At 39.5% G+C, this 23,106-nt stretch overlaps 1 protein-coding gene across 3 annotated transcripts in view; it reads left to right on the forward strand.

Moving 5' to 3' along the window:
- THSD4 (thrombospondin type 1 domain containing 4) overlaps positions 1-23,106 on the forward strand; it is a 233,285-nt gene that overhangs the window by 187,236 nt on the left and 22,943 nt on the right. For all 3 annotated transcript variants that reach the window (XM_039723241.1, XM_039723242.1, XM_039723243.1), the window contains 3 exons: positions 16,977-17,152; positions 20,901-20,997; positions 21,864-22,106. In XM_039723241.1, the coding sequence (XP_039579175.1) occupies positions 16,977-17,152; positions 20,901-20,997; positions 21,864-22,106 (516 nt within the window). The remainder of the gene's footprint in view (positions 1-16,976; positions 17,153-20,900; positions 20,998-21,863; positions 22,107-23,106) is intronic.

The raw sequence follows: 23,106 nt of genomic DNA on the forward strand, positions 1-23,106 counted from the left end.
GATCTTGAAGCTTTAGATTATTTTTGTCTTCTAGCTGATGACCAAACCACCAAGCAGTGTCCTTGCAAACACTCCCTTGAAGGATGCACAGTGTTTGGAATATCAGCACATTGTTTGTTTGAGGCTTCTTAAAATGCCTGAGCTCTCTGAACAGTGGGTGCTGATGGGGCACCTTGTGGTGAATGCATTTCATGGCACTGGCCAATACTCAGTCAAATGAATTCTCCTCTAACTAATGCAGCTGGCTCTCTGCTTTCACTCCATTCTTCCTTTGTCCCTATAAAGGCCAAGACAGGACTTTGCTGGAAATGTCATGTACTCTTTAGAAGTTACTGGCTTTGGGAGTTGATTAAAGTCCTTTGCATGTAATCTATTGCTCAGCTGTATTTTACCTGGAATAAACACTGCTTTATAAAGTTGTTAGGAAGGTGTAGTCATTGGTCTGATACAATACTATTCTTTTCTTACAATTTTTAATTCAGATTTAATTTTATTCTGTGACTCAGTTGTGTATAAAGAATGACCAGAATCAGTCCAAATTCATAAAGTATCCATAGGCAAATTCCCAAATCTCATGAAGACACAATTCTTCCCTTTCGTGCCAAGAGGAGAAGTTGTTACTAATTTAAATAGTTGTTCAACTGCTACATAACAAAACTTAAGAAAAAATGGTTGAGAACCTGGTTTCAATTGTCACAGATATTTCTGTGCAGCATTCTTTGATTCCATAATCTTATTTCATTCTGAGCAAAATTCTCTTTTGGATTGAGAAAAACCTTTCTTTGTTCCTTAAGCATCCCTTGATCTAGTCAGATAGAATGTATTCTTACATCTTTGATTCTGTAAAAGAAACTTTCTTTTTTTTGCTGTTCCTTCTCTTATTTCCCTTTGAACTGCTCAATTTCAACATTTTTGGGTTTTACCCTTTTCAAAATCTCTTTTAGTAAAATAATCAGCCAGTAGAAATTCTACATGATTAGTGGCTTCATGGTTGGAACCAATAAAGAGATTTCATCTGCAGAGAATATTTTTATATTGCAGCATTAAATTCCAAAAGAAATCCAAGTCCTTTCTAATACACAATATATATGGGGATTTAAAACTTGATTTATAGACTGTATGATTAAGTTAGTCAAGGGAGATTAAACTTTATCCTTTATTTCTTAGCTTGCCCAGTGTCTTTGTTTTCTATTGAATATTACTTCAAACACTTTGTGTCAGAAGAATTTGGGTGCTTAGAAGCACTACAGACCCAGTCTCCCTTTCATATTTGGACTCATGGCAGCAGTTGTTGCCCCATGGTCATAACTCCATTTTTTGAATACCAAATTATTGTAATTCTGAAAATGTTGGGATTGTGTTGAGAGATGTGGGTCAGGTGAATGTCTGCTGTGAGATTATGGGCTGGCTTTTAATGAGCTACCTGGCAAAGATTACCAGCATGCATGGCTAATCAGGACACAGGGAGCCCAAGACTGAACATCTGTTGAGCACTGGTAGCCATGAAGTGCCAGGGGAAGGTTTCTAAAGGCATAACAGCCCAGCTGCAGCTGCTGTTGTTTGGGTTATTCCTCAGTCCATTGCCTTAGTCCATTCCTCTGCTCCAGCTCTTCTCTGGAAGAGAAGAACACGGCCCTGAGGCAGCACACGCTCACCCGGGGTGATTGTGGGGCCTTAGGGCTCCTCCACACCAGTACAACCTTCTGTGGGGCCTGAGCAAGAGCACCTGAACTGAGCTTCACTAAGGATTCTGTGCAGGAGTTCCACTGAATTCATGGGAGGAACCTCAGGGAGGAGCACGAGCAGAGCTGCTCTAACCAGGCATGGGGACATTTAAATGATAAGCCATACCAGAGCTTTGGAAAATTGGAAAAGAGATGTGAACTATTGGTGAAATGAGGCCTAGTCATTACAATTACTTATAAGAACCTAAGGCAACAACACCTTAGTGTGTGATGTGTCTGCTGATGTTCAGTCAGACTGCAGAATTAACATTCCTTCTCTAAGTGGAATTAAAAGTTTACTGTTTAATTTCTGTCATAACACTTCATCATTCTCTTCTAAGCTCATATTGCAGAGGACTTAGGGGATTGAATTTTCCTCCTAGTCTGGCAAAACTAGAAGAGGTTGTTCTATATTGAGAATGATAGTTCCTCAGATTTTTTGATTGTTCCTACAAATTACTTTTTCTTTCTTTTCTTTCCTTCCCCAAGCCTTATTAATGCAGAGGAAGGCCAAGTCATGGAAATTTGTTTGGTGTGAGCTTAAATTTATGAACACACAATACCTTTTATCGGTTGTCTTCTGCCAGATTAAAAGAAAATAAAGACAGTGAAGCATGATGCAGGCCTACATTTGTGTCAAGAGGTTGTAATTTTTCAGCATCAAAATTTTCTTTTGCATTTTTAGCAAAGCAGACTTCAGAAGAAAAGTCTCTCACGTGTCTGTTGAAACAAAAGCACATAGTCTTAAGAACTTCTGATTTTTATTCTGACTTTCTCTATTGATACAGTGAGAAATTGATTTTTCCTCTAACCCTTGCCTTGCTACACAGCACATCATAGCTCATCCCTGAAGCTTTGGAGTCTCTAGTTCAGAAGAGTTGCTTGTGGATTGTTTTGAAACTGTTCATAGAGACCTAATGAGCACCAGACCTAGTTTATTGTTCTGCCAGCAGTTAGCTTTATTAGAGGGAGAGCTATTTTGCATTGAAACTTCAAAGTTTGTGAGTTACTTTAAGGAAAGGTTCACTGCTTTATGAATGAACAGAGGATTCCTTCCCCATGCTTGTTTGTGTGAGTTCAGTTCTGAGCAGTTGTGCAGATTTTGGAGAACTACAAAGGAAAATTACAGAATTTTATTCTGCTCTTTTTATTTATGAAGAAGTGACTCATGTTTGTAATTCACTACATTGCCATGAACCTTATAGATAGTATAATTTATAAAGATAAACATGGGAAAATTCATTAATGTGTTCAGATTAACATTGAATTAACTTGTCCTGACAGTGGCCCTTGGGAGTGCTCCTTTATGGCAAAAATCTGTGCTATGACTTTAGCATCTCCCCTGGACACATTATTGAAGCAAAGGTGAAATCAAACAGAATCATTTTTTTCCTGCCTTGGAATATATCTAAAGGTTGAAGAGGAAGAGACAGGGAGTGTGGAGTGGGATGTAAGTATTTGTGTTTGATTTCAGTATCATCTCTAATGCAGATGTAGCAATAGAAATTTGACACTTTCCTGGAGGCGAGTTGATGAAGGCTGTTTTCAGTCTTTTAGCTTCATCACTTGTTTTAAGCAGAAAACAATCATAATATGGTTAGGTTACCTATGAGGTCTAACCCAAATGAGGCATTTTAGAATGCAGCTAATCTTTGAAAATAGTTATATGCATCTCCAGTGGCTTTAATTCTGTAGGTGCTGGGGAGTACTCTGTAGAGACCCTCAACTCTGCTTAGTATTAAAGTGTTAATAAGCTGTTTGACAAAGCAAATAGACTTGATTACACAGTGATGTTATACAATTTTTGGTGTTTCCTTAGAGTATTTTGTGTATGCATCTGAGATGCAGATTTTCCTGAAAATGAAATTAAATTGGTGTCATTAGTAATGGACTAATGCTGTTTTCTTTCCACTTGGTTGAATTGTGTCATTTTAATTTACTATGTTTGAATTTGCAACCTGTCTTAGAGGTAGGATGAATTTACACTCAACTGTGAATTGATATGATCAGATTGTGGCATCTGCTCATATGTGAGTCTCTGTTGCTGTGGTCTTAACATTGGTACAGCGTTGTTTATGTGAAGTCAAATTCCGGTTGCATTTTGTTTTTATCAGGAACTGGTATCTTTTCTGAATCCCCACCTAGCTGGGCTTTTACTTCCCTCCTCCAGTGTAAAACAACCATCCTGTGACTTTCTTCCCTTGAAAACCACAAAAAAGCCTTTAATTTCTGAGTTGCAGTTCTTGCCTCTGGTTCTTCTCTCCTTCTCAGGCAGTTCAGCGCCACCCCTTGCAAGGGGGAAACTTCTCTCACTAATTGTGCAGAATAATGCAGCAGTGGAATTCACTAGGTCTGCCTAAGTGCTGACTCTGACAACTTAAAACCTTAAAAACACACTCTATAAGTCAGGTTTTTCTAGCAAGTGTTTAATGTTAATAGTAATGTGTGTAATTGGTCTGAGTTAGTGAAGTCCAGGTTCTGTTTTTGCATGTTGTACATCTGATAAATTACAGTCATCTTTTACAAAGCACTGGGTTTCAAATCAAAGATGAAAGTGAGGTGCAACCAAAGGTGCTGCTTGTTGGCATCCCCAGCTGAAATGACCGAATGGAATTAAATGTTTATTTAGAGCCTCTTGGCTGGCATGATGATCCAGCTTTCACAGGGTCCATGTCCATGGAGTAGAAATGATCTTGTGAGGGAAGGCAATAACAGGCCAGAGCTTTCATCTCCTGCGTGCTTTAGCATTCAGTGCCCGTGAGCAGGAGCAGAGCTGCCCAGGTTTCATGGTCTTTGAAAGGCTCCCAGACTTCAGTAGATCATTAAAATATTCCAGAAATATTTCAAGACACTGCCTCTTAAAATTAATCATAAATAGCAGTGTAGCTGTTGAGGGCTTAAAATCCATTCAGCATGGTGAGTAGTTCCAGAGGGAAAGTGGGAACAGTGACTAAAACCTCTTGCTGTGCAACGCTGCCCTCCTTTACCTTCTCTGAGTGGTGTTTTCTGCTGAAATCCACCAGTGTATGGGTTTGTATTTCATGGCTCCATCCAGAATTTGGCTTTCGAAACAAAAGCTCCTTGGTTCTTTGAGAAAATCATGACAGAAAGTGCTTCTTATCTTCAAAGTGCTTTTCTGACATTAATTAATTGGATCCTCACAATCCTGTGAGAAGGGTAAGGAGCAGCCTGGAAATGCCCATCCAGCACTCCTACTGTACTGAACACTTCCACAGCCTAGCTGGAAAAAATTTGTTTTGGTTTTGTTTTTTTGGTTTTTTTTTGCAACTGCCCAAATAACTTTAAAAGTGTTTGAAAAGCAGGGCACGAAAATTAAAAGTACTTTTGAACTTTCAGCAGACTTTTATGCATTCGTGCTTGTGGATGTAAAAAAGCTGCTGTTAAAGAAGCAGGAGCAGATCCTGTGCAGCCCCCAAATTACAATGGTGCCATTGATTTCCTTGGGCCTGGGCTGCCACAGGCCAGCTGAAGGGCTGGCTCCTTGCTTGGGAAGCAAAGCAGCATATATAGGACCTGATGTGAATAAAAAACTTTAAAACCTAGTCCTCATCATGGGAGTATTACCTAAAATGAAGATGTACTTGGAAACAGATGGAATAGATTTTGTGTGAGAGTCAAGAGCAAGACATGTTAAATGAATGGAAAAGAAAAACAAAACAAAATAAAGTTATCAGTACTTGTGCATATAACTTAGTATGGAAGTGGCAAATATTTTATCTCTCCACTGGATTACTGAAAATTCCTTTATCTCTCAAATGACCATTATTCTAAACTGTATTTGACAGTAAGTAAAAGAAACCATTTTGTATTTTGGTATTTAGGGTGGGGTTTGTTTCTCTCTTCACTGAAGTTAATCAGGAAATGCTGTTAAACGCTGAAGTTGCTGTGTGGATTTTTGATAGGATTATAAATGAAAAAATGTGCAGTGTTGAAACTCATTGGACTTGGAATCAATGCATGTCAGTATTGTCCAGAAAGACCTTTAATATCTAGTTCACATTGTCAATTCATGGTCAGATACTTTCCGTAGAATTTTTCGTCCTTTTAATACAAGTATGATGTTTAATTTGGAAGTAAAATAGTTGTTAATTGAATGGGTTGGGAACTTGGAAACATTGAAGCAGTGACTGATTAAAAGACTGATCAATACCATGCTAGACTATGAGCAGCATTTCAGTCTGCCAATTTCAATCAGCAGTGTTACTTGCACTCTGTCAGGTTTGTAACATCTTCCTATTTAGTGTAGGCAGAAACGAGATGGGAGAAGAGTTCTTGATAAATTTGTGATCTGCTAAGTTTGGTATGTTGCATAAAGGTGAGCCTGCAGTTACATGCTATCTTGTTTGGTCATTGGCAGTCAGGATGACACAGGGCACCCCTCAGAGTGCAGCAGTAATGCTGGGGTTTGAAGAGGACTTAACATGGGGGTGGTGGTGGCTCTTTGGCCTGTTCATTTGTGTGCACAAACACCAGTTAAAACACTGCTGCTTTTGTGCAGCAGGTATAGAAGGTCTTCATTCTTTACACATTCAATCCAATTATCTGTTCCTCTTTTTCTGCTGCTTTATTATTCCTACTGTCCTTAAGTAAGCATTAGAAACCATTACTGATCAGTGCCTTGAAGAGCTGATGCTGTTTCCACCATTAGTTGCTGGATCAAGTGCTGAGCTTCCTGCCCTCTCCTGGCTGAGAGTGATGGAGAAGCCTTGTCCCTGTGTGGTTAACCTGAGCTTGGTTTGCTGCAGCACCAGCAGCCATCTGATCAGAATGGTGATATCTGAAAAAAGGTGTTACAAAGCCCTACCGTCTTTCTGTTCATGATGCTTTAGAAGTGGAAAGAAACAGTGTGTTTACATTTGTATTTGAGAAAGGAATTGAACCCTTTTGTTGGTTTTTTTTTGGGTTGGTTTTGTTTGGTTTTGGGCGTTTGGGTTGGATTGGGGTTGTGTTTTGGCGGGTTCTTTGAGCAGAAGAGAACTCCAGTACAGATGCTTGAATGGAAGAGACGTTGGATCAGCTGGTTATGGCTTCTTTGGGTGAGGTGGGCAGGTGTTTCAGGTTAGGGGTTTTTTAGGCAGCTAGTATAGAAACAAACAAAAAAGGTAAATGGAAAAGAAAATGTTGGAGGAAATGAAGGAAAGAAGATGCTAAGTAAAAGGCAGTATAAAGGGAAATACCAAAACTCATTCAAATAAAGACTCACTTTACCAATATGTCTTTTAAAATCCTAGTAAATATTTTAACCTGGATTTATATCTGTATAAAACCATCAAGGAAGTATCTGGGACTTGCTGGTTACTTGAACTGGTAATAATAGTCTTGGATACATACCTTTTTGGTTCAGTTAATTTGTTCAAACTTACCTGGTGCATTTTTTAAAATGTAGGTGACTCAGCAGCTTTATTGAGTGACAGTATCTGCAGTTCAGTTGCTTTATGTTTTATAGTAACTACCCAAGCTCTGCAAGCCTTGGCAGCTAGTCCCAGCCTACTGTGCTGTGCACAAACCAGTTGCATTCTACATGTCTCACCTCTAAAGGATCCCAAAGCCTTGCTGAAGTTTATACAGCTGATTCTCTTTGGCTTTTTTCTCTCCAAAAGCTTTCCTATGGTCAGCAGTGAGACCATTTCAGTGTTTCCTTAGTCAGGAGTGGGAGGTGGGGTGGAGGCTGCAGTGTGTGCTTCCAGTTCAACAGCTGTAATTAAGCAAAGGCCACGCACAGTTGTTCAGCAGATACTACAGTGCAGCAAAGCAGTTTCTCCCAAGCCATTTCCTACAGGACCCAGGGTGTGCAGATAAACAGCTGAGCCCCCCAAGGAGGAGCAGCCTGCCCTGTGTGTGTGTTAGCCTTTGGGAGGGGCTCTCTGGGGTCCTGTCACTGGAATACAACGAGCAGAGAAACATCAGGGCTTTGATTTGGGACTTGGCAGTGGCCTGTGAGTGTAACCACTTGAAATTATGGCAGTCATTATGGTCTAGTCCACAAAAACCTTGATTTAAAAGGTGGATTTCTTTCTATTTACCCTCTCCCTGATAAAACTTTAGGTTTTGCTTGAGTCATATTGAAATAGGTCATGTAAAGTTGAAGACTTTGTACCATTGGTTAAGAATCTGTGCTATCATTCAGTAGCATCAAGTATTTCCTAGACATGTGTGTTGCATTGCAGTAATTGTTTAGTTTGTGTTTGTAACAGGAAGCTAGTTTAAATTACTTTTGGGAGGGTGGATATTTAAAAGGCTCTTCACTCATAGACAGCATTCATAAAAAGACTTGCTTATTTATCTCAAACATGGAAAAAATGTTCCCAGCTAAATATGAAACTATGTGTGCTGGATGTACTTTGACAAAAAATTAAATTCACTATTAATGTAAACAGTGTAAAAAATGCTTTCTCAAATGCAGAAAAAATAGATGATGGAGTATATGAATTTTGGTTTAAGCAAAACTTAAGGCTGTATTTAATCACTTTTTTATGGTTCTGAAAAAGTGGTACTGGAGATGTCCTATTAAAAGGAAAAGGTAGAACTTATGAAACTTTTATAAGACTTAATCAAAGAGAAAGACAAGGATTTTTTTTCTAAGGTGAAATTGTAAAGGAGATATTAGAAACTTGCTTCTGAAATGTTGAATATTTAATGTTCAGAATGATAAATTAATTTCAGTCGTGTTTCATGGTTTGAGACCAATGTATATAACAATCCCTGTACAGTGTATTGGTCAGGAGACCTGTGGGACTGATGCAGAAGGTCTGGAAGATCAAACTTGAGAATTAGGAGTGACAGTCTGCAGAACTGTTTGCAAGTGATCTGCTTGCAAGTGACTGTAGGGGGGAAGAAAATAAATTACTTCTTGCTAAAAGAAGATGTACAATTTCTTTTTATTAATATATTATTTCCCACATATGCTTGGAGAAACTTACATGCAGTTTCTGATGGCAAAATAATTACATTGTTTGTACTAGTTATACTTAGCTAATTTTCTTTGATTGTCTATTTGGAGTCTGGACTGCGCTGTTTCCTCTGTGCTGCAAACAAAATACTGCCATTAATTAGCCAGACTTCTCTGATGATCTGAGGTTAGACTCACACCTTGCAAACCCATAATTTTTTCCTGTGTTTCTGTGAGTAGTTTGATCAGAGATTTTTTTTTTCATTAGCTTAGTCGGTAGCTTGGGAATAAATAACAGCAATAGAATGAGATGTGATACTCTGAAATGCTCTCTGTATTTGGAGCAATCCCGTGCTACTTTTTGTGAAATATTTCAGTCATATTCTTTGTTGGTTTTGGAGCTATAAAAGTCATCAATAAAATGTGATGATTTCTGGTTTTGTCATGTCTACAGATTTCTGGGCTTACCTCCAGCTATCAGTTGTGTGTTTCACATGGTTTGATGGCTTTGTCAAACAAATATCAAGTCAATTCCATCCCAGAACATCTTTTTTATATTTAAATGTGTGGACTGACATAAACAATAACATGAGTGATACTGCTCCAAGACTTTATAGCCAGAAGATAATGCCTGAGAAAGTGATACCAGTGCTGAATTTCCAGCTTTCCTCTGACCGCCCAGCTTCTTGTGCCAGATTTCCTCTTCTGGCAGAGTGTACTCAGGTAAATGGAGACAACCTCTCACAAGTGTCTATGTCATTTTTCTTCACTAGGAGCCAAATACTCCAGAGGATCTACAATAAATGATTGTTGTTTTAAGTGAAAGACTAAGGTTTACATGCTGTTGTCAACTTTTATTGGAAGAGAGAATGCATGAAGAACTGGATTATTTTTTTAGGGTTGAGCATGGGCAGTCTGTCTGCTTTAGTTTGTGGTCTATATCCTTACTGTAATGCATACTGAATTAAACAAAGCACCTGTATCCTACCCTAAAGACCACTAAATTGATCAAAGCCCATCTTCTCCCACCCATGGTCTGGTCTGTGTTTGCTCTCGAGTCTGTGCCCTGATCTCCCCTGGTCCAAGCACTGCTGGGCCTGCTCCACCCTGCTGCCAGGACAGGAAAACCATTTCAGATTTCTCCTCCATGCTGGTGTCAGCATTCCCTCAGACCTGAGTGTTCCTGGACTTCAGTGTCTGTGTCAGGGAGCAGCAGCATCAGGCACTGGGCCAGGGCAAGCTGTGTCTGAGCTAGGGGAGCCAGCAGTGCTTTGCAGCTCACTCTGTGTGTTTGGAGTTAGTGTTTGACTTTACCACACAGAGCATCCAAAATTCTTGAGAAATTCCACTTGAAATTCAAAACAGCTTAAGAGTATTAATTAGCTCCAGTTTTTCATAGCAAGGAACAAAAGCTATTTAGCAAACAAAAGAAGCAGTTTCTACTTCAGCTTTTAATTCTTGTGAGATAGAGTGCTCTTTTCTGCAGAGATGTCACAATCTGCTGGTTTACTTTAGCTGTCATACAATTATTCCAATTCTTGGCAGTTGACAGGAGTGCAGGGAGGTACAAAACACTTTTTGTTATGCCAGCTGGAGAAAAAAGTAGGGTATTTACACATGTGCATTTCACTAATCTGGCCCTTCTGACTGAAGTAGTGTCTAGATTAGAAGATAATTCAATTGCATTTATCTACCTGAAGGACTTTTGCCAAATGTGTGCTGAGTTTCTGTGCTGGGTTCCCTAATATGCAGTTGAACTGTGCCAGAAGGCTCAGCTATCATGTTCAGAGCCATTAGCAGCCAGTCCGATCAACTCCTGAAATACAAGAACCAGATTCTGACTGAAATAATGTAACTAAGACAAATCCTATCATCTGCAGGTTCAGCTGGAGCTGCATGGCTTAAATATCACATGCTACATTGGAAATGTATCCCTGTTGGAGACTACCAGTCCTGAATGTTGTTTGTTATTTCTAAATCCTTGATTTGCAGCAATTGCCAGTGGATATAATTTCCTGATATTACTGACATAGGGTAGGAAATACAATGCTCAGAATCCAAGCCCTGCTTTTTCACTGGGCTTAGACAAAAATTCTAATTATGCCCTATAAGAGCTGATGTTCTGAGACTGCCACTTAGAAACTATAACCTCAGTTATGTCGTGCCTTCTTTACAGAAAGAAATGAAGGATGTATAAATAAGAATGGGAAAGGGGATTTTGAATTTCTATATTTAAAAAAGCCCACAATTTTGAGTTAGACTCTACTGATTAATTTCTAGAGTCTTCTGAACCGTAGGAGTTCCCTTTGAGGTGCTGCATTTCCCAGAACAAAGTAGTAGATATGCAATAGGCTATACATTTAACAGTTACAGATATAAGACATGTATGATTCTTAGTCTGGTTCTCTGGGGCTTAGTGTTGCCCTTCTCTTCATGTTTAATTCCTCTCAGTCTATTTTTGTGCCAGTCCTTCTGTCCTTCCTCTTCAGAATTTTTATGGCAACAGTAAAATTACATACAACTAAACTGCAGAAAATTTACATGGACTTTAGTGGAATTTAGTCAACCACTTCTACCCGTCCAACTCAAGGGAAATTTTTGTTCAAGTTAGAAGAGAGAGAGAGAGGTTTTTATAGATTATTTTAATAGTACTTAATAAAATGTATTTGAGATATATAATTATAGAAATAGGTGGAAATGAATGGAAAGTTCATCATTCTTATCCTGCACTGTCATTGTGTATATTAATTGTGTAAATCCTTTTAGGTTAAGTCATTTGCAGAATAATGGAATCTGCTCTGTCAAATTTTGTTGGAATGATTCTTATCTTCAACAAATGTTTTGCTGGCCTTCTGATAGCTTGTCTCGTACTTCCCCCCAGTATAGGGGGCTGTAATACATGACTCATAAAATGCAGGAATTGTTCAGCAGTGATGGCATTTCTAACAGGAGTTCTTTACAATTGCACTCCATACTTTGATACAAGGTAGGAATTGAAGCACCCTTGATGAAGAACTGGGTTGTTGCATATTTAATTGTGGTGGTCATTGAGATGCAGGGCCAATATTTGCATATGTCATGAACAGCACAGGCCATTAATGCCTTCACACTTCCCTGACTTTCATAAAGCCTGTCATGCTAAAGAGGCCTAGGCAGGTTAATTTTTGTGGTAGTGACCTCAGAAACATAGCACTAGCCTAAAGATTAACTTCATCTCTGTTGTTTCCTCTTATTCCTTCATTTACTTTTCTGGTAAATGTTAGTATGGCCTCCAATAAATACTTTTAGAAACTAATTCTATGAGCTGGGTAAGCATACTCTGTAGTGTTCCCTAATTCTCTGCTATTTAGAGCTGTATCTGAACATTCAGAATTACTGCCTTGGCATAACTTACTCCCCATGGAAAGCCTTGAAATCATGTAAGTGTTATTAGTTTTGTACTTAAGAATAATAATATTAAAAGTCATCAATCACTCAAGAACACCTGCTTGGAAAATGGGAAAAGGCATTTTATTAGAGTAATTTTAAAGAAGGGAAACAGTAATAGGAAGAAAACTGAAAATTAAACCCAAGATGCAATTCATAAGGAGTGTTTATGCCTTGCAGTGCAAGAATTAACAAAATGCTGAAATTCTGCTTTGGTGAATGTTTTTACTTGCATCATCAAATGTGCTTCATGAGCTCCCTATTTCCAAAGCTCCAGGCTGTTCACAGACACAGGTTTACAGTCTTAGTGTAGCAGCTGGGTAATAGGATGCAGAACATTCCCTGCTGGAGTAGCACTACTGTTTATATGGGTTTTCCAAAGGTCTGTGCTGCACACTGCTTCCCACTGGGATTGAGGGTGATGTGTGGGAGAGCAGCAGTGACTCTGAAGCACAATAAATGCCATATGATCACATTTTGCAAATGTCAGGTCATGTATCTGTGTGTGTAGTTTGCAGTATCTCGTGTGCCAAGGTCTCAGAAGTCGCAGTGTGAGAATGCTGTAATCAGAGATTTATAACCGAATTTTGCTTCTCATCTCACCAAAAAGAAGAGGAAGCCTAGACTAGCTAATGTGGTTTTGTTTCATTGGCTGTTACTGATACCTGTCAGGGAAGACTGCTAAAAAACATGGGGAAATCCTGCATCCTCTCCTGACAGAAGCTCAGGATTTGGTACCATGCAGACTGACTCTGCTCTTCCTTTGGAGATTTTACTGAAGCCAGAGACTGCAAACCTGCTGTAGTGTCTGGGCCTGAACAGACTGTACAGCTATAGGGCAAATCTGGCTTTTTTCTCAAAGCCTATAATGCTTATTTGCATCAGTAGTTAATTGTCTGCTCTGCTTTGCTGCCCCAGGATTTTCCTTGAGCTGATGCATCAACAGGGCTTTTGGAGTCAAGCACAAAAAGAATCAGGCACAACTGAGGGAAGTGGGAGCTTCTCTCTGAGAGAACTGAGGAAGCAGTAGTTCAGTGGATCCTTCGAAATGGAAAATGGAAAAGTTGTCTTCAAGTCGTTTTGGAGAAGAGAGTTTTACAATGTGTGTGCATTCAGAAGTGGCCACTGGTTTTAGGAGTTGCCCTGGTGTGGCAGCTGGTCAGCAGGCTGTGGGTATGGCTGCTCAGAGTTAAAGGCCAGCTCAGTGCATTTGCTGCACTTTTCCACTTTCTGGACTTTTTCATTTGCTGCACTTTTCCAACAAGCCCCTTCCTTCAAAGTTTCTCTTTCTGTTACATTCCTCATGGCTTCCCCATGGAGCCAGCTGACTTACCTCACAGGAGATGTCCCCAAAGGCTGTCTGTGGGGTTTAGTCATACAGGATGCACCTCCCTGCACTGATTTTTATAATGCACTATGTGAATATTTTAGATTTGTCTCTGAAAGCTCCATATAATGTATTTTTTGTGCAGGAAAGATAAACAGGAGAAGTTGCATGTTTCTTTCACTTCTTTCATCGAAGTGGTTACTCAGAAGTAGTCTGAATATTTACTGCAGCTGTATCTGGGCACTTTCTTTAAAGGTGCTGGGAAAGTGTTGTTTCTCTGAAAAGCTAGTATGGCCAAGACATTCTTGTGCTTTAATTCAACTTAGCAACAGGATTAAATCTTTAAAAGCTTGTTAAAAAAATACAAGGAAAATTCTTCAAATATAATGGGTCAAGTAAAAATTGTGCTTATGGTTTAAAAATAAGAAAGATGCTGCATTTTGCCCATAAAATGCTTTGGATTTCAATTGGTATATGTAAAGCAAATGCAGCCTAAGAGGCCCATCCATCTCACCCACTCACCTTTGGAGGTGCCTTTGTTGAGGACCTTTATCAATGAACGTTTTATGATGTCTTTTCAATTCTTGACTCGCACCTTGAGTGCATCTGCAGCTTGTCCAGGCTCCCTGGATTAAATCACCATTTGCCACGGACTGCAGCAGCCAAGCCCTGACCTGCATTCCCACTGGGCACAGTTGCAAGGCTGCAGCCTCTTCCCAGAGAGAGGAGAGAGGAGCTGCTCCCTGCTTCACTCTCTGGGGTCAGGACCAAATGGGAGACACTTCATGTGTGTGGGAAAGAACTTCAGTTCTGTCTGCCTACAGCCTTAATAGGGCTTGCAAAGCAATTAAGTAGGACTTAGGACACTGCTCCCCCAGACAGAAAAGCCTTAGGACAGAAAAATACACTCTGTTGCTCTGCATGTTAGTGCTGTTGCCAGATTTAGGAAGTTTCATTTCATTATTGGTACTGTGCCTATTTTGGGTGAAAATGTACTGTAAGTAGTGAGGTACTACACCCACACCTAAAATATTTCTCTTCAGATATGGTTAGAAAAATAGGAGTCATTCAGCAAGACACTTAAAATATATATCAAACTGCTAATATGGAGAAGTTTATCAGAATTGTATCCTGAAATACTCCATATCACTCGTGCAAAACATTCTTGAAGGCCACTGTAAACAGCACAGTTTTAGTTAAAAGCCATTTCCAAGATGAAAGATAGATTAAATGAGCTACAGTATGTATGAGGAATTCCTCATGAGGACTTAATGGTAGAGCTTCTCATAATCTTTCATGCTTTGGCTAAGAATATTAGCACCATAAAAATTCTTCAGGGGGCAGGCTTGAGGTGGTGGATGCAGAGTGATCAAAACATAAAAGAGGCACATTTTCCCTTTTTATGGAGAGGCCTCTTTCAGATGTGTCATATGATGGATTTGAAATGAAAGTTTAATGTGTACTTAGTTTTTCAGACAGCCATCTTTCTACAGCTTCATTATTAATAACAATCTAGTCTCAGCCAGCTCTTTTTTTTCTTGAGCTCTTGATGATTCATTTATCTTATTTGTTTAGCATCAATCTAAGAAAAAATACTCAGATCATAAAGTTAAGGAAGTGTTCCACATTAATAAACCAATGTAAAATCAGTCTATAATACATTTTGCAGAAGTTTTTAATTCATAGTTGTTAGAATTAAAAAGTAAAAAAGCGTAAAGAACAAATAAATAGCAAATAATGTGACTGGATTTCCTATTTAACATGTATGCAATATTTTTTGAGCTGTAATTTTTCCTTTCAGCATGATAATGAGGAATGATGAAGCCATTTCCATGGCTGATATTGTATAAAATATTTTTAAAGTAATGTCCAGTACAGTACAGAGATTGTTTTGTTGGCATGTCAGTAAATGAGACCTAGGAAGCAAGTGGATGTATGGCAGCTCTTGGGAAAATAAACATGTAGCATTAAGCAAAATAAAAGTTCAAAATGTGTGATTACATTTACAGAGTCTGATCCAAAGCCATTAAATTTGTTGGCATTTTTGCTTTTAGAAAAATATTTCATCAATAATTAAGCAAATTATAAAGAGTTGGGTAGTCAGCAGCAACCCCTCCAAGTCAAAATATTTTGAATTTTGCAACCTAGCAAGACAAGGGAGTGTCACTCTACCTTCTCATGGGACATTCTGTTCTGAGCAAAGCACAAAGACTGCTTCTATTGATTAGTTAAGTTAATTCAGATGTCTGGAATATGTACAAAAAAATAAAAGTTTTGTCTCTAATGTGTATTACTTTGGAATTAGTAGCATAGATTTAATTTGCCATTATTTAGGCCATGCATGTATGTTTTTCCTAGTAGCATAAATACTTGTGTATAATGTTGAGAGCATTTTAACTAAGTATCACTGTTCTTGAGACAGAGTGAAGAAGAAGCAAATTGGAATAACTGGGGCCTTGACCCTAAATTTTTTTAAGTTCAAAGCTTGAATTTGGATTTTAAAAATTAAATTACCAAGCAAGATACAGCCAAGGGTATTACTAGATTTTGTTGTCTCTTTTAAAATTTTTATTTAAAAGCAAATTCTTTTGTAATAAAATTGAAAATCTATGAGTAGAGCCTTTAGAGAAAGGGTTGTGTCATTCCTGTGTACTTAAGCAATGTCTGATAGGGTTTCAGCCTCCATATATATATATATATGTTTTTAAATAATGCAACTGTAATACTGCATAAATTATACATATATGAGGCAGGAGTTTTTTGACCTTAAGGACTGAAAATTATAGTCACATAGACAGATAAAGAAAGTAGGAATGAGAAGGAACAGAGGCTCCTATGTCACCAAACCACTAACTAGCCTGTCATTACAAAGGGAAGGCACTGCCTAGTGGGACATTGAGTCCATATGTTATCGATCCCTGCCTAGTATCTGATTTGCAAGTCATTTTCTTTATGCAAGAAATCCTACAGGCGTTTTCAGAATGCTCAGCACTCTAAGAAGTGCTGCAGGTCAGGACTCTGCAGATGTTCTGACCAAAAAATCTTGTTTTGAAAAGGAAGTGGAAGGACCAGCCAAGGGGCTTCATGAAGAATAACAGGAACATTTGGCAACTCAGGGTACTCTTATGCCCCTACATTGTTTGGCCCTTCTACACTGTGTAATGCACTGGTTTTCTGTATCTCACTCTGTGCTTTGTTCTGCCTGAATCACAAAATAGTGCCTGCAATGGGAAGAAAGTGCAGGAAAACCACTTCCTTGGCATCCATGTGTGTTGTGTGTGCTGCTGGCTGGCTGAGAGTCACGTGGCCACCTGGGAGAAACTGTTCAGAAAGGTTTCCAAGCTGTCTTTGATTCATCTTTCTTTTCCTGCAGCATAAACATACGAAGGGTTGAGACGCAGTTTTCTAAGATTGGTTTGTGTTTGATTTGTTGCGTTTTTTTCCCCACAACTACTAATATAGCTGTTCTTTCACCAGCTTTGTTCCCCGGGAATAGCTGAGGCTGTTCTGTGCAGCTGTGGGGACTGATGGGGCAGCAGTGTGGGAAGGGGCTCCCTGTGACCCAACCCTTGTGTTTGTCCCCCTGCAGCCCTGCGGAGCCGCTCGGGACGCTCCATCATCAACGGCAACTGGGCCATCGATCGCCCGGGCAGGTACGAAGGTGGGGGCACAATGTTCACCTACAGACGCCCCAACGAGATCTCCAGCACGGCAGGGGAGTCCTTCCTGGCTGACGGGCCAACAAACGAAGTCCTTGATGTCTATGTGAGTTAGTTTTTAAATTATTCTTCCTGATGGAAAAGAAATTCTCCTGTTCATTGTTAACATGCAACACTAGAATGGTGTTCAGTACCAACGCTTTGTTGCTTTAATTTTGAAATGTTAGTTTTGATATTTTACATTTGTTTGCTGGGGTATCCATTTTGCTAGATCATGGGAAATCTACATCAAGCCTTTTTCTATCAGACTTAACCAACTGAACTTGCTCAGTAAAGTAGAAACAAGGCATACAAATGTTCAAGGTGTTTCTTTTGTGAACTGGATTTTTTTCCTGGATACTTGCCTATCGAAACAAATTTGGTATAGTTTAATTCTACAGTGAAGAAGCAAATAGTTAAGACAGACAAGGCCTCTCACCATCTCAGTTTCCTTTAAAAGAAACAAGTCCATAAACCTATAGAATGTAGGATATGAGGCTGTGATGGGAGACCATAGATAATGACTATTTGAGAAAGGAAGACAGAAGACAAATTGTGTCTAAGAGGGAGAAATATTGAGAAAGCTTTTTACTTCAGATGGGATGGCTTTTTAGTTCGTCATACTGAAATAAAAAACATAACTGGAATTGATACAACTTCTTCCAAGATAAATGGTGTGTTCTGAGATTATACACTCCCACACAGTAAAATTCATTTCTGGAATAAAATTGAGTAACTGAATATATGACTCTTTCATACAGACTTTTGTGTCCTTGAGTGCAATGCGAGGTAGAAAAGTGAATGTGCTGGATAATTTCATAGAAAAATTAATAGTAACTACCCTGATTACTAAGGTGGGAAAAGTTAGATGTTGGCAAAGTTATTCCCCATCTGCTGTATGGTGTCTAGTAAATCAATGTAATAATTATGCTAACACTAGAATCATTAAGGATGAAAAAGACCTCTAAGATCATCTATCCAACTGATCCAAACTTACTTTTCAATTGATTGATTTGAGTGATGGGAAAAAATCTGGAAAAATAAACAATTGGGCTTCTAAACTGTGCAAGGCAGACTCTCTGTTTTTCAGATGTTTGCGTTTTTGTGAGGTTAAGGGGTTTGCAAGTTGAGGCTTGGCCCTGAGTTTTTATTTTCAGCCAATTAATGCCTGGTATGTAATGACCCAGGGAGAAATGGGTTAGGGAATGGATTAAACAGATATTTCCGAAGTAATGTCATAAAAAAGCCCTAAGTTTTTTTGTTGTTTGATGTTTGTTTTGATATTGGATATTGTAATGTTTTGGTTTAGGCTTAGGGAGTGTAAGGAAGCTGCCATGATGGGCGTAGCTTTACCAGCTGTGCTCTGTGGCTGCTGCTGTGGATTGCCACTTCTGATTTGACAGGACTCACCAGAGATGTTTCTGGTTGATAGGAGGAATGCTACAATTCAGAATGAAATGATAGTTTAGTCTCTTTTTTAATATACTGTGAGAAGATAAAGGTGAGTAGTGCTAGATGCAAGAAAATCAATGCTCAGTATGGCACAGCCTCTCTCCCAGATTTGAAGTGTGTAGCCAAGCAGATACAAATGCCTTTTTTCAAACTTCATCTTACAGTGCCTGAGTCATGTAATTCTCCAATCACCCATACTCATGATCTTTATGCTCTGTGTAGAAAAATGAAGAGATTTGCAGATGGGAACTCCGGTTGGCTTTCTGTTCTGTTTTTCTGAGATCATGCTGTCTTTCTTCCACTCTGAAATATAAAGTGAAAAGCTTTCTGATTTACAGGAGATTATAAGTAACAAGAAAAAGAGATGTGAGTTCTGTCCAAGTGTGAAGTATACATTGCTACAAAGTCTTAGGTCCACTAAGTCAAAGCAAAACTGTTCTATCATTTCAGACATTTCCCTGCAGGAAAGCTGGAACAGTATAGTAATTAGGTACTTCATCAGTTAAGCTCTGTCTAAAATATGCCTTTCAGTTGTTTTGAGAAATATGATGGAAAAACCATCACATGGGAACCACTGGGAAGTTGTTCCTGGAACCGTCTGAAGAACAGGGTCCTGCTTCTGGAAGGGGAAGTGTACTCTACTGCTGAAGTTACTTCACAGTTCTTGGTTCTCTCAGGACCACAAAGAGGGTGTATTTGTTGGATAAGAAAGTGACATTGGAAGGACCCAACCTTACAAAAAAAATACTGCAGGCAGTGCATTATTAGATGGTTCAGAAAAGTGAATACTCTCTGGGGGACAGCGTTTAGAGGAACAGCTATTATATTTGGCAAGGAAAGAGTGATTTTGACATAAGTTAAAACAGAAGTCTAAATCTCTAGTTGGTATTAATAGATGTGAATTTAGTGAAGCCTTGAAGCATAAGTTGTCCTCTGCTGGGTCTCTGTGCCATTAGGACATTTTACTTCTAGGTCCATGAAACCATGAGGTTCATTGGTGAGAATCAAAAAGCCAGAGATAGCTCTGGTGTTTGCTTGTGGGTTTGTTGTTTTGGGTTTTTGTTTTTTGTGTTGTGATTTGATTTGGTTTGGTTTTAAAAGGTACTTTGAGTATAGTCTGAGGCTTCTATCAGACTAATCCCCACAGAGTTCAGGCTAAAACATAAATGTCAGTAGTAGCAGTACTGACATAATCAGAGCTAAAGAGCTGAAACCAGCAGCTCAGGACACCCCTGCATTTGTAGTGTGGGTGTGCTCAGGCTCAGAGCAGCAGTGCAGTAGAATGCAGCTGGGAATGGAGTGTGCTGCTAACAGTTTATAAAAGCTGTCCTAAAGTCATATCTTTCTCAGGTCCTATTATACCCAGCTGCTTAAACAAGCACAGCCAGTGTAACAGTGACTGTCAGAGTAATGCTCCTGTCAGCTCACGTGGGCTTGTGCAGCAGCATTCTGAAAACCCTGAGCTTCATTTTCACATTTAAAGGAGAAAAACCAGGAACCTGTGGTTCCCGCCTATGTTTCATAAAGAACACGTTGATGGAAGTCTGGTTTGCTGTAAGGCATCTTCATGCAGTTGAAGATGAGTGTGGAAGGATGCAGGAGAGCTGTGGGTGATCTTCGGCTGCTGCAGCAGGTCCATGGGCCGTTGGGATCTGCTCCCTGATCTTTGCTGAGCAGTGCTCCTGGGCAGGGCAGCAGGACAGCCCCAGTTGGAGCTGGTGGGTTGTTGGGGCTCCAGAGGGTGCTGGGGGAGCTGCAGGTGCTGGAAGGAGTGGCTGGCTTTGCAATGGCACAGAGCAATGCACGTGTGCTGTCTGCAGGTGTCTCCTGAGCCACTGGGGAACCTCTAAAAGTGCAGTAGGCTGCATGTGGAGGGTTGGGGGTTGTGGTGTTTTGTTTTTTCTGCTTTGTTTCATCTTTTCTTTTGCTTTCTCAGGCGTCTCTCAAGTTCCTGCTTTCTGAGAATGTTTTGATGACCTTAGGACCATTTCTTCTGCTGCTGAGGCCTGGTGTGAGCCTCTGCTGCTCCTGTTGCTGAGGGGGAGGCCGTGGCTGGCACAGCCCACAGCACACCTTGGCCCCAAGCATGGCACTCTTAGGTTTTTCAAAGAAGATTTAGACAAACAGTTTCTCTGCCATCAAAAGCTAGGTCAATTTGCAAACACAGGAACTTGCATTTTCTTCTTTGCAAACAGTAACTTGTACTTTCTTCTTTTTTCATTTTTTGGAGACAGTCATTAACCATTGCTTCTATCCCAACTAGTGATAAGTAGTGTTATGTAGCTAATCAGTTCAAGTTGATATTTAAGTATTAATAACATAACAAGTGGAAGAACTCAATGTATGATTGGTTTTCTTTTTAGATGATTCATCAGCAGCCTAACCCTGGTATACATTATGAATATATCATTCCAGGAGACAATGTCATTAGTCCTCAGTTGCTTGCTCACAGGAGGCCAGGTAAAATGCCACCATTTCCTTTTATCAAACACTTTTTGTTACTTAATAAGCTAATGGAGAAATTCATACCAATGAATTAGCGTAAATGCTGTCATTGATATGGGAGAGGCCCAGAATTTCTCCCTACATGTTGAATGAGAACTCACCATTGATTTGGTAAAACTTCAGTGAATTAAAACTGGCAGGGTTTATTATGTTTTAGCTGGGAAAATTACTACTTTGAGTAGGAGTGTTGTAACCATGTCTCAGAAATGAAATAGAACATGATCTTTATTTTCAGTGTTTTTCTTTCTGAGATAATTTAAAACAACCCTGCACAGTTCCCCTTTCCTCTTGCAACTGGAAAGGATCAAACAGAACAGTGTTCTCTTCCCAAGCAAAAATCTGGGCAGCTCCTGCCTGAGCTGTGGGTGTGTGCTGTGTGTACACCCAGGAAGTTCTGAAGGACAGGAGAAACTTTTCAAGTGACTTTGGTCCTCACTTTAACGTTCGTGACTTGCTTTGACAAATTTCTGAGTGTTTGGTATGTTCATAATGAGGAGCAGCTGTGCTGTGACATGGGGAGGCACAGAATGCAGAGCACAGAACAAAACAAAAGTGCTTTGGGAAATTTTGACACTGGGTGCATTAACTCTACGTTGTCTTTCAAGATACTTCAGTTTTTACTTTTTAATGTACTTGCTGGCTAAGTCTTGGTTATCTTAGTTTAAAACAACACAATCTTTGCCGGTCACTATTAGGCAGTCTCTATATAGCAGATTAAAGCTGCTTCCAAGTTTAGTGATTCTCCAGTTCTAATTATTAGGGAATCATAACATAGACTAATAGGCTCATTATTTTACTTTTCTATTAATGTCTGTCATCAGGGGAGCCATTGAATGGTCAGTTAGGAATGCCTGAAAGTACAAGTCATGAGGATGAGGATTTGCATAGAGAGACAGACATTCTCACTGGACAGTCAGCTGGAACTTTTCCAGTTATTCAGCCAGGAAGATTTCCTTCTCATCAGCCAGAAAACCAGGTGCCTGCTATGCAACCACCAAGACAAAACCGGGAACACAACTGGAAACAGGTTGGAAAAACTGAGTGCACTACTACGTGTGGGAAAGGTGAGTGCTTTGTGTGTGCACAAAACATTGTTAGACCTGCTGTTTTCTGTTCTCTTACAACCAAAATCACGTCACTACTATAACCTGTGCTTATATTTAAATCAGTAAAACCAGCAAAATTAGAAATGGAAAGCACAGAAATTACAAGGAAAAATATGACATTTGCCTCTGAAAGGAAATATTTCAGCATTTATGGCAAGCTGCTCTCTCCCATGCCCTTGATACACAGCTACTTTCCTCAACATTCTTTGGCATTCTTTACCCCTTTTGCCTCTCCAGCTTTGTCTGATACACCCACCACACTTTTTGTGTTTTTGTCAAAAGTTTTCTGATCTTCATGGGAAGGTTTCACAGGCATTTCATCAGGCATATCTTTGACTCATTGGATGTTGCTGGAGCAGCACTGATGTGACTACAGAAATCTGGGGTTTTAACAGGGAAGAAGTGGGAAGGAAAGGGGATGGAAAGGGCCTGGTGAGCTTTTGGGAAGTGGTGCATACACTGCTTGCATGTACTGCAGAGATTAAGTTTTGCTGCCAGACATTCACAGTGACCACAGATTCAATAATGCAGAACACAAGCAATTACTTGGAAGAATAAGTTTTTGTGATGGTAAAAATGAAATCTTTTGTACTGTGCATAGCCACCCACCACCATACCATAAAACTGCAGAGGTTTAAAATAAACATGTACCAGTGTGGGAGCTCAGCTGACTGTCACCAGTTCATATACGTGTAGAACATTTGCTTCTTAATTAGTTTGAGAGGACACTTTGTAAATTTGGTTCAAGGCCAGATGGGTGTGCATGTAATAGCTACAGAGCTGAAAAAAATCCAGCAATATTGATAGCAATCAAAACTGCTTCTCAGTTTAAAAAAAGAAAAAAAAAAAAGAAAACTCCTTGGAGAAACTACTGCAAAAGTACTGGAGCTAAAATATTACCAGTAAAATTCAGACTTCCTTAAGTCAGCCCTTTTGGGGAGAAAAATATTTTAGTTGG

Source organism: Passer montanus, unplaced genomic scaffold (genome assembly GCF_014805655.1).
Source record: "Passer montanus isolate IOZ18808 unplaced genomic scaffold, ASM1480565v1 scaffold5, whole genome shotgun sequence".
In the NCBI taxonomy this organism is placed as follows: Eukaryota; Metazoa; Chordata; class Aves; order Passeriformes; family Passeridae; genus Passer; species Passer montanus.